The following is a 12,238-nucleotide window of genomic DNA, read 5'->3' on the forward strand; positions in this document are numbered from 1 at the left end:
GTAGTGTGTTGATGCTATTTTACATAATGCAACAATGTCAATAAATAACCGAACGAACGAACGAACGAACGAACGAACGAACGAACGAACGAACGAACGAACGGACAAACAAACAAACAAACAAACAATAGGTGCAGGCAGCTATACCAGGGTCCACGGTAGTCGGACGTTGGTTAAAGTTCAATGGAGGATGTGCGTTGTTCCGGCCCTGGTTACAGTGGAATTCTATGATCGGGCGGTGTTGGCGGCTGTGGCTGGGTTATCGTTCTGAAGTAGGGCCGCATGGTTATGGCTAAAATGATAATCGCGATTATTTTACTGAATTGTGAGCGCGATTATTTAACGCGATTATTCATCCATTTTGGGGAACATTATTATTTCATGGCACTTTGTTAATCAACAGAAAACTGCCTTCACAATAATAATGTATTTTATACACACGTAAAAAAAGAAGGAACCTGTTAAACTGACTATCATTGTAGCGGATATATAATGAGATAAGTTCTGTGTAGTGGGCTCCACATTTTTGTTGTAATTGTAACAAATCTTTGAGGCGTCTGGAAGAGAACCCAAAAACACAAAATAATGCAAATATTTCAAAACACATATGCTATAAACCCGTTGGCACCGTGCCCCAGGCGGGTTATCTCCCAAATAGGAGCCTTTCTGTGTGGAGTTTGCATGTTCTCCCCGTGCTCACATGGGGTTTCCTCCACCTAACGTCAGTAAGGAGCCCCACCAAAAACATGCACCCATCATCGTCTGACCAGCAATGGACACTCGTCCCCAGGTCCCCGGGCGCGTCCACGAATGCTGCCCACTGCTCCTGGCTGCCCCCCCGGAGGAAGGACAAGCCAGGATGGGTTAAATGCAGAGGCCTCATTTCACCGGCCACCATCCAAAGCATGTGCGTGTGTGTGCGTGTGCATCTGTTGGAGTGTGGTGTGTTGCGTGACAATTAAAGATTCTTCTTCTTAAACACGTTCCTTGTATTATGTAATTGCTTATCGTTATTGTTACCAAGTCAGCGTCAGCGGTCACTCCTTCATTCTTCAACACATCACACCCATCAAGAAACTACACCAGTAATTATAATTCAGGAACTTTGTATCGTGATTCAAGATTCAAGATTCAAGATTTTTATTTGTCACATACATATACATACTTCCATACATATATGCAGTGAAATGTAATTGGTTGGTTTTTATTTTGATATCTCTGAAATGTCTATAAATTCTGACAGTGATGTTGTTGGGTTTTTATTTTGTTAGAACTTACTCTGGTGCCCGTCAGTTGTCCACAGAAGCGTATATATTTCGGATGTTTAATACACTGCGCTTCATTTAATCCAATTCCAATTGTCTTCTGGTAAAACTTCAACTAATTTGTTTTTCAAACACAATAAAGTTCAATTGTAATAAAATACCTGTCACCATAGTGAGAATTACGAGGGAGATCGGGGCGGTCTCACCCCACTGATTAAGACTTGGACCCCTCCAAAAGAGATAAAAACAGGTGGGGTGGGGGTTCTTATCCCTTATCGTAAATATCACAATATATATTGCCGATATTCATGCCTGGAAGAATCTTGGAATACAATTTCAGACAGCCCTAATGTGGACCATACCATTACGCTGAGCACCGTGCTCGTAAAAAAAAAGTAAATAAAAACGGTGTTCTTAATTGTATATGTATTTATTTTACTCTTTTTCTATAATAAAAAAAACGCCCGTAATGGCGCCACTTTCTCACTGTCGCTGCCCCCCCCTTGTGAAAGTTGGCATTTTATAACTGTCAATCATCCATGTTGGAACTGCTCGATTACAAATCTTCTCCAGATTGTCTGTGGGTGCGACTCCTCTCATCCGTGAAAGTCTGACGTCAGTCCCATCTTGGTTAGGAGCCGATTGTTGACCAATCACTTGACGGCAATGCATATCATGTGACCTGTGCGAGTTGTCGTCTGCGCATGCACGCACGTTGCGGCGATGATAAAACATTTTTTTTTTTTTTTTTTTTTTTTTTTACTGAATTCCATAATAATGGACCGAGCTGGATCAAACTTGGACGACAGCATGTCGGAACCGCCCACAAATACACATTGTATTCATCTTATCTGTGAGTGCAGCGGATCCATGACGTCCATGAACTACTGACGTCAGTTTCACATTCACAATAGCAGCATATGTGCCAATAAATAAATAAATCTCGATGAAACTAGTAATAATGCACTTTTATTAAGTAAATGTATTATTTCACGTGAGAAATGCTTTAGTCCATCACTTTGCTATCACAGAAATGAAATAAGTTATGAGATCTTTCCTACGGATCCCTCATTCTTTTTTTTTTTGCATATATATGCCGCCCTCTAGTGGTCATAATTAGGTCAGTGCATCTTTAAGGGGTATGCTTTCCACTGTAAAGAAGTAGAAATCATGTTTTGAAAATAAATATTAGTTTTGAGATGTTACATAACAATTAAGCAGAGCAGTTGGGCAAATGACACGTTCAAAAAGAGTCTTTTTTTAGCCTTTAAAAAGGTATTTAGTACACAATCCGTATTACTCCGATATCGGCATTCTTAACTCAATAGTCAAATATGTAGTGCTTTGATATATGCACGTATGTAAACATCGCAACAGTCAGTGGGGAAAAATGAGCACAATTATTATGGCTTTCAGTGTTTTATTTATGAATAAAAGAATGCCAGATATTAAAAGGTAAAAAAAAAAAAAAAAAATACACAAGGCAATATTTTTTTTTTATTGTTAGACGGCTCTGTGGAATACTTGATTCTGATCGGCCATTAATGATAATCAGCTGTCAGTTATTCCTGAATATTGAACGCTGACTGTTAATAATGACCACTTCTCCGCCCATTCTGTCGTCCCTCGAGAGACTATTTTTCTTGGCGGATGCTCCTAAATTAGCCCTACAAGTTATAGGATAATTTAAGATCAACGCTCCATCACAATGTATTGTTTTATTTAGTAGGTAGTCATGTAACAAGGGGAATGATGTGAATAATGTGCAGCCAACTGGTGATTATCGCAAAACTACCCCCTTCAGAGTGATTCAAGACCTGATAACCCTCTGGGGTTAACATCAGCTGGTTGATCATTATCCCTTATCTACCTTTATTTGGCTTTCCTCCTTTAACCTTCTCTATTCTCATTTTTCTCCTCTGGCTTTTCTACGTCTTCATCTTTGTCCGACTCTTTCTCCGCCGGTACCTGTTCCTCCTCGGTCGGAATTCCCATCTCGCCCCCTTTTACAATTTTTTGATCGCTCTCACTCTCTCCAGTTTTCTCCCCATTCTCTACTTTATCACCTTCTCCGGCGTCCAGGCCTTCCACCATTCTCTCCAGAGCACCAGCTCGTTTCTCCGGCTCGTCCGTTGCGATTTTCGTACACTCTCCGTCTCCCTCCTCGGCCGCTTCATTGTTGCCGACCTCGCCGCGCCCCGGGCCGCGCCCTTTCACCCTCCCCTCCCCCACCTCCTCCTGTCCTTCCGCCTCTTCGCGCTCCCATTCAACCTCCCGTCCCACCCCTTCTCCTCTCCCCTGCTCTCCCCCACCGCCGCCGCCCTTGCCGATCTCGCCGCCCTCTCCGTCCTCTCTGCCCTCTCCGCCCTCCCCCTCCGGCAGCGGATTCTCCAACCCCTCCAGCTCCAGCTCCAGCAGCTCCACCCTGGCCTGCATCTTGTGGTTGCTGGACTCGAGCTCCACCATGAGCCGCGCCAGCTTGGTCTGAAGCGCGTCCAGGTTGCTCTCCAGACGGTCCAGCTTGGTCTCCACTTTCTCCGTCTCTCCCGCTTCCCCTTCCCCGGACTCCTCCAGCATGCCCATGTTGGTGAGGATCTGCCGGCCCTTCTCCTCCAGGTGGCGTTTGGCCGCCGGGAACTCGGACAGAACATCCATCAGGTCCTCCTTAGACAAGCTGAACAGGTCAGAGTGGCCGATGCTACGGATGTTGGCGGTGCGGCGATTGCCCGATTTGTTGCCTGGAAGTAGACAAGTTGTGAGTTGGATTGCGTTATTTGATCCAAAGTTTCTGAACTATGGTGTTTATTCTGGTGGACACTTCTCCAAATGCTGAGTATACTGTGCCTGTATTTACCTTTTATGTTGAGAATGCTAATTTCCCCAAAGAAGTTCCCCTCGCTCAGCACAGCAAACTGCGTGACCCCATCGTCCGCCACTACTGCAAGTTTGCCCTCCTTGATGATGTACATTTCATGGCCCACATCTCCTTTTTTGCAGACATACTCTCCCGGACTGTAAACCTGCAAAACGTGGCAAACCACAGACAAGGAGACGAGTTTGAGAGCCATTTAAGTAAGTCTGTATAGTGTGAACAAAAGCATATTTCAATGCCGTTGGCATGTCTGCATACAAGCAGCACACAACTCAAAAAAAATTCTTCCTCACTGACTATATAATAGTAATAGTCAATAGACATTTGCGAGGATGTTCGAGAAAATTTTCAAGGTCTCAAGAGTCATAAGGAAATCTCAACGGAGGGAACTCTGTGTCACAGTTGACAAACATATAAATTAAAATAAATACAAATACAAATGGGAAGAGATAAATACTTCAATCCAGAAATCCATATTAAGATTTTAAAATGCAAAAAAACCCCAAATATAAATACTCTTTATATACTCTTTATACCTCTACAACATTTCATCACTTACAACTTTCTTCTTCGTGTGTTTTAACAGATTTAAACGTTTGATTAACGTCTGCCTCCGCTTATATTTGTATTCGTCATTTGTGACACATGTATGACATGGGGGAGGGGGGGGGGGGTTGGAGTGGATGCACAGAGTGGATCCTGGAGTGGAGTGGAGTGGACTGTCACTATGGCGGACAAAATAATAATATTAAATTAGAAAATAAAAACATAAACGTCTGCTTGCCGCAAACTTTGCACCTTGTGGTACGTCCCGAGATCCGCCAGAGTGTCCGTTCCACACTATGTATCCGTTCCACACTATGTATCCACTCCAACCCCACAGCGAGATCCACTCCAGGATCCACTCGGAGTCTCCACTCCAACCCCTCCTTCCCTCTCTCTGATGTGATACATGTGTCACAAAACACGAAAATGCATGCTTTTTTTTTTATCATATGTCATCCCATAAATCTCTTGCGTTATGGGTTGTTACGAGCTCGCTCCTGTGATGGTAATTCCTCTCATACACATTTATAAAGTACCATCTCATCTCATCTTATCTTATCCTATGTGTGATCCCCTGTGATCACCCCTTCTTGCTAAATCCATGGAGGAAAAAAGCCTTTGAATGTGTGATGCTGTCTTCTCAAAGTCATTTGGTGCGTCCCTGGCCTAAGCTGCCTCATCCCTTCCTTCCCTGTAGCCTCCTCCCTCCAACCTGAGGTGTGAGTTTGAGCACCAGCTCCTCCAGCAGGCTCTTCTCGCAGTTCTGGAAGATGGTGACCTTGGACAAGGTGGAGAGGTGAACGCTGACGGCAATCTCCGTCTGCAGCTGGACGGGCAGCTGCTGGAGGATCTCGTTCTCACGGGTGATCTTCTTGTTGATGTAGAGGTGCTGGTACCAGTCGCTGACGCGCTTGCGGAGCTCCTTGCTGATGTGGTGGCTCCGCAGGTATGCCTTCACCTGAAGCGACGAGGGAAGAGGAAGAAGGGAGTCATTAATTTCAATGGATTGAAAAAACACCTTCATGAGATAAACTACCAAAGTGGTTCCTGCAATGAAGTTGCCTGATCTCATCATACCTGCGTATTCCATGTTGACGTCAATCTCTAACCCACTCACCAGCTCATGATTGGGGAAGAACACGTTGTCGCGGTCCCTGAGGCTCGTGATGACATTCCCCACGTTTCCCACAATCGACGCGAACACCAGCACGGCGATGAGAAGGTCGGCGATCATGAACAGATACTCCTCCTCCCTATCCGGGAGTGGGGTGTCGCCCACAGTGGTGAAAATCTGAGCCGAGAACCAGAAGCAGTAGAAGTACTGCCGGCGCATGGAGGCAAACACCGGCTTGCTGATGTTGGGGTAGACCCAGCGGTCGGCTCCGAAGCCGATGTAGCTGGACAGGGCAAAGTAGAAGCAGGCGTTCCAGTGGATCAGTACAAAGATGTAGAGCATGAGCTTGGAGATGCGGAAGGTGTTGGGGTAGGAAGTGCGCGTCTCCATTCGGTCCAGCGCCTCGTTGAGGCGCGCCATCCGCAGGAAGCGGTTGACCCTCACCAGCGGACAGTGGATGCCGAAGGTGAAGTACAGGAGATCGGTGGGCAGCAGGGAGGCCAGGTCCCATCGGAAATGCGTGGAGTGCAGGTAACGCTTTTTCAGCTGAGCTCTGTCCTTGATTAGGATGCCCTGGTCCAAGTAACCTATAGGGGGCAGCGGAGGGACAGTGGTGGATACTTCCAGGTTCAGGGAGAAAAGACGTCCTTCCGTTTTTTTGCTCCACCTATGCACTGATCAAGCTGATTTAAGTCATTAGTTTGAAATCGGGGTTGATGCTAATTAGCAAATCCACAGAGTTGACCCAAAATCTTGGAGAGGATTTTACTCTCTTCACCTGGATTTTAGATTTGCCACCTCTGTCCCCAATACACCTCACTGCTGTTTAATGAAAATAAATATATATACGTCTATAATTAAGTATCGCCTTACTCTAAAGCTACACAAATCTTGAAGTACAAATATCACAACGACATATTGTGTCAATCAAAAGAGAAAATACAGATACTGTCTTCTAAAAAAATAGTCAATATTTTGGGTATAATAAGGGAGTGACTACTCTTTGAGATTTTTTGGAAACCTCTCAGATGCTCCCGTACCCACGCTGTTTTAGAACAATGACCTTCATGACTAGTGAGGCCTACAGCCGAATGTCCCTATCTCACAATGCTTACTTAATTTATTTTTATTTTTTTTCAATTTCAATTCAATTAAAATGAATTTATTCAGGCGAGAATACAATAGAGTATCTAACGCTGAAATGATTAACCATATACATGTATTTAAGCGTGATACTTACCAGTGCGAACTCTCACGACCATGTCCGCCATAAACATTAAGTCAGAGAGGTAGTCCAATGTGAGCCACACAGCCAGGTAGTTCACCTGAATGGCTTGGAAGCATGTCCTAGAGATTCAGTGTGGGGGAAAAAAAAAAAAAAAGTTTTGTAATATAACTTAAATAATTCTTATCAAAAAGCATCCTGTCAAAGTACAGAAAGAATTACAAGTACGGTTTAAAACTGTAAAGACATGGCTAAATTGTTGGAGTTATTCATTGTATCCTATGCGCGTACCTGCAGATGATGATCACCCAGTTGTAGAAAATGGGAAATATCATGACCTGTAGCCATATGTAATAGTATTGTTCTGATGGATCGATAACCCACTCTTTCACTCTGGTCAGGAACTGGCTGATGTGCAAAGAATGATAGAGGGAAAGAGCATTAGAATGTAATCAAATACAAGGAATAGGCACACATGATTCGTTATTTATTTTCGATATATTCATTTAATTTTATTTGTTGTGAACATTTCTGATTGTTGCATATACAGCAGTGTAGTGTTGATTGAGTCATTGTAATTTGGCTGTTTTATTCATATGCATTTTTTCATGAGGGAGGTAAAACATTACCTGTACCAAACAAGTACCAACAAGAGTTTTAAAACTGAAATGACTATGCACTGTACTTAATTCAAATAATGCAATTTGTTCATGTTTTAATTTATTTTAATTATTTGTCTTCATTATTATAATTTTTTTTTGCATTTTTGTCTCTGTAACAAATAGCTTGAATACCATTGCTCTAACAGATGAGGGGGGGGAGCAGTATCATTGAAATAAGCGATGACTTACTTCAGTTCCAAGATCACTTTTAGAGGGTTGCCTTCATCTTTCCCCTCTTCCTTCTTGTCTTCGTGTTCTCCATTCACTTTTTGCATCTGACGCCACCTGAAGAGCCTCTGCCATCGGTTATTGTCGTCGCTAATGCTGCTGTCGCCTGCCTTATCCATCCTCCTCAGATTGGAGCGGGGTTAAGGCCAACGCATGTTTTCCCGGCGTTGGAACGACCTTTGCTCTTGATCAAGTGCTTTCCCCTCCCAGGATGAGCGCCGCGGCCTCTATTGCCCAGTTCAGCTGACGGAGGATCAACGGTTCACCTAACAACGGCGCCCAGTGCACCTGAGCGCCGCCTGGAGAGGCCGGTCTCCATGGAAGGGAACCACAACAGACGCCAGTGTCCTCTGGGGAAATTTCTCTTCCTTTTTCAAAGTCTTCGACTGTGCCAGCGACAAACACACTATCTGGGTTCTTAAAAGGTGTGTTTATTGATTCATTAATTCATTCATCTTCTGTCCCTCACTAGTGTGTCAATTGAAGCTATTAAGGGTTATTTAAAAATCTATTTTTCAAACCCAAAGCAGCACAATCTATTCATAATTAAAAGATGGCTTCAAAATATTGACAGACTACTGTTTTTGTGATTACTCAAAATTTCCAAGTCTGTTCACACAATAGTCTTAAACAAGCACATAGCTAAGGGTTATAATCTAAGTTCATACTATAGCCCGCATTTCCCATTCAAAATATGGCAAATTTTGTAAATAGAAAATATTATAATATTATATTATAAATCAACCTTTTAAAATATAATAATAACTTGATTTATCAAGCAGGGCTCGTTCTGGCATTACATAATGAAATTCATGGACTTTCAAGTACTTTTCAAGTATTATTTTTCCATTTTCAAGGGCACAAAACACTTATAATAAATTTGCAATGCTTTTAAAAGGGACCTTTTGTGAAAAAACTCACTTTTTCAGTGCTTGTGCGCATACATTTGGGTCTCCAGTGGACCTACTAACGCACAAACTGTGAAATTAGACAACTCAGTCAGTTTTTTGTGGGGTCCCTAGTTCATAAAACATGAGATTCAACAAGCCGTTCAGATTTGTGTCTCCTTCCTACGTCATGTTGAGGCACATTAGAATGAGAACCTCCCTCCATCTGAGTAACTACATCCACGGCTGGAGAAATACCAAGCGGCACTGAGAACTGCTCAGTTGGCTGCACAGACCAGCACAAATCTTTTAAAGAAAGAGGAATTAATACCAACTGTCCTTTAAAAAAACAAAAACAATAAGAGCAGTGTGTTCTTATTATGAATCAAGTTATGAATATTGTAAATCACTTAAAAGGAAGTAGTATTCAGACCTACCTTCTCAGATCAACTCCATTGCAATTTGTCCATTCAGAGCACCACAAAACGTATTTCTTTAGATTTTGTTTTATTTCAAATTCTCATTGTCACCTAATTTGTGAAACCTTGCCTGTTTTGGTGACTTATAGGAGTAAGAATGCTCTTATGCCTATTATTTCAAGTGGATGGCGGTCAAATTGGACCCAGACACACAATTTCTGTTTATCGCTCTTTATACTTATTTATAAATGATCATTGCATGTTCTAAATGTAATAATAATCTATAATGTAATAATAATCTCGTGAACCACTTTGAGTGCCTGTTTGATCAAGAGCATTGCACCATTTTTCCTTAATTTTATATTCCCTTTTTTCCATTAAATATAATTTGAAATTTTTATTTTTCTGTTGAAAATTGTCATTAACTATTTATTTATCTATGAATTATTCAGAGAGCCATGGAGCATATCTCTGTGTATCAGACATTCCCCAAACTACTTCCCGAACATGCTTTAGTTATAATGTATAATTACAGGAAATTGTGATGGACACAAAGACTTTTTGTTCCAGCTGGGGACATTTTTTTTTTTTCTCACTCTCTGATACATACTCATTAAATCAACTCTGGTTCATTACATCTCCAGTCATGTGGGGCTCAAACAAAAATGTTGTGTTTTCGATAACACATCAGGCTTCTTGGTCTGTAGTTTAACACAACTGTGACTAAGCAAAGCCCTCTGAATTCTATTTCAGCGGAACATTTCTGCGTTCATGCTGTGCGACCTAAAGAGATTTTGCACTCCACCAACTCCGATCTTCATAAAGTTTCCCCTAAAAAAAAAAGACTACATTTGGATCCCCCGCCCCCATGCTCTTTGGGACCGCTGGGTGTGATTGGGTGTTGATCCGAAAGGCTCGGGGCTGCGGGGTCTTCTGTGGCTGCAGGGGCGTTTTCCGCTGCTTGGAGGCGCTACCATACAATACCGACCTGATACTTCAGAACCAATTGGGACAAGTCCCGTACACACCAACACACACACACACAACACACACAACACACACACGCACAGGCGGATTCATCACAGGCACACACACACACACACACACACACACCACCGGCACCTGCTTTGAATGAACCCCAACACCCTCCTGGTTGCATTCCTCTCCTTTCCTCCCTCATTTACTGCCATAACTATGACAGGAAGAGTCCACGTAGCCAAATTGCTGTCCCAGTTTTCTTGGACTTAATTGACTCGGTTTTTTTAAATGCCTGTTTCTTTCTATCTTTATGTTTGGTACGTATTGTTCGGTTCTATGTTTGTTTGTCTCACCGTGGTGATTCTCCTTCTCTTGGAGAAGTAAAGGTGGTTGGTTGTTTAAAGACCAAAACGTGGTAAGATCGTTCTCCAAAGAGGTGGATTGGCGGTGGTTCTCTATAACCAAAAGCTGTGCTCTTGTCATCCCGCAGGTCGTCCACAGGACAGAGTTATTGCAGCAGTTCTTGATGATAAGAGAATGAATAAAAAGTGGCACTGCAGGTTGAGGAGGTGAACTCCACTTGCAGACTAACTCTGTCCTAGATGCAATAGCAAACAAATAATCGGTGTTGTATGCCCAGCATGCTGACAGCACAGGTTAAAAAAAATAAAAATAAAGCAAAAGATGGTTTAATCATTTTTATTTTAAATTTTTGGTCAAATGAGGAGCTGGGAATATTGTTTCATCAGAGGATGCTGTGCTTTCGCCTGAATGTCTATCCTAACTAATGGCTGCCTTTTCACTTCTCGTTTGTGGCGGACCCTGCCACCAACAATGGAAGCGGTCCATAGAGGCGCACATACACAAGGAAAACACACCGAACGGCTGGTTCTTATAAAGGCCCAGCTGAAAAAGTATCAAACATTAGACCATTTTTTAAATTAATAATCCCACGGATTCTCACTTTAACGCATGCACCCGTGACGGGGTCACAGGAACAACCCGGAGCATCCCGAGCCACACCAGGACCAGGACCAGGACCAGGACCAGGACCAGGACCAGGACCAGGACCAGGAGTCAGGACCAGGAGTCAGGACCAGCAGCGGCCCGGGTCCCGGTCCGGGGAGCGTCCCAGCGTCCCTTGCGGTGTGGGTGTGTGACAGCAGCAGGAATCCGAGTAAGATGGCTGCGGAGGAGGCTGGCGGATTGTGAAAGCGCAAAACGAGAATGTTTATCTCCCGCCGGAACGTGTCAAACGGGGAAGCGGCCGTCCCCGGCGTCCGTTGCTAGCCGTCCGTCCCGGCGCGCCTGTGTCGGCGCACCCGACTCCCGGATCTAAACGCGGAGCGAAGCCACTTAGCATGCTGGCGCCGTGCTAACTGCTAGCCGTGGACGGTCTTGTCGGGGGCTGGAGCCAAGCACCGGGCGAGAACGGCGGCATATTCGAGGTGAGAAACTGGGAATAACCACAATGTGACGCATGTCGAAGACGCGCGCGTGTGTCTGCGTGCGTGTGTGTGTGTGTGTGTGTGTGTGTGTCTGCGTGCGTGTGTGTGTGTGTGCGTGTGTGTGTGTCACTTAAAATATACTCGCGTCGTCCCGGGATGGGTGTTAGCTCTTGTTTAGCCTTTAGCATCATCAGTACTGACATGTATTGATTGTTGTTTCCTTGACTTTGTGAACATGTCGCCTGTTGGCTCTGGATCCGCGGGCGGTTTATTCTTATTTTACCTGAAGATACCGGACCGGACACTTGACCCACAGTAATGTAAAGCACTGCGGTGACTGGTGATTGACTCCTCCGGATCGCAGCTTGATGGATGGATGGATGGATACGGACTCTCTTCGTCACCTTGCATGAAATAGACATTAATAATAAAGCCATGCATTAATAATAGCAATAAACTGTAGAATATAACATTTGACAATATGCAATAAACCTAACAATGAAGCTCTGTATAAGCAATTCACATTCTGTCAAAAATTTCAAATTGCGAAAGTTTGCATACATATACAAATATATAAAATAAGACGACTTTGTG

At 43.6% G+C, this 12,238-nt stretch overlaps 1 protein-coding gene across 1 annotated transcript; it reads right to left on the reverse strand.

Annotated features, from left to right (window-relative positions):
* Nucleotides 1-3,155: 3,155 nt before the first annotated feature.
* Nucleotides 3,156-8,031, reverse strand: cnga4 (cyclic nucleotide gated channel subunit alpha 4; the record flags this gene model as incomplete). Its single annotated transcript, XM_080019533.1, has 7 exons — nt 3,156-4,003; nt 4,120-4,285; nt 5,396-5,641; nt 5,801-6,384; nt 7,038-7,144; nt 7,314-7,430; nt 7,874-8,031. The coding sequence occupies 7 exons, from the start codon at nt 8,029-8,031 to the stop codon at nt 3,156-3,158; spliced, it is 2,226 nt and encodes a 741-aa protein (XP_079875659.1).
* Between the last annotated feature and the right edge of the window lie 4,207 nt (nt 8,032-12,238).

Source organism: Zeus faber (assembly GCF_960531495.2).
Source record: "Zeus faber genome assembly, chromosome: 18".
Classification (NCBI taxonomy): Eukaryota; Metazoa; Chordata; class Actinopteri; order Zeiformes; family Zeidae; genus Zeus; species Zeus faber.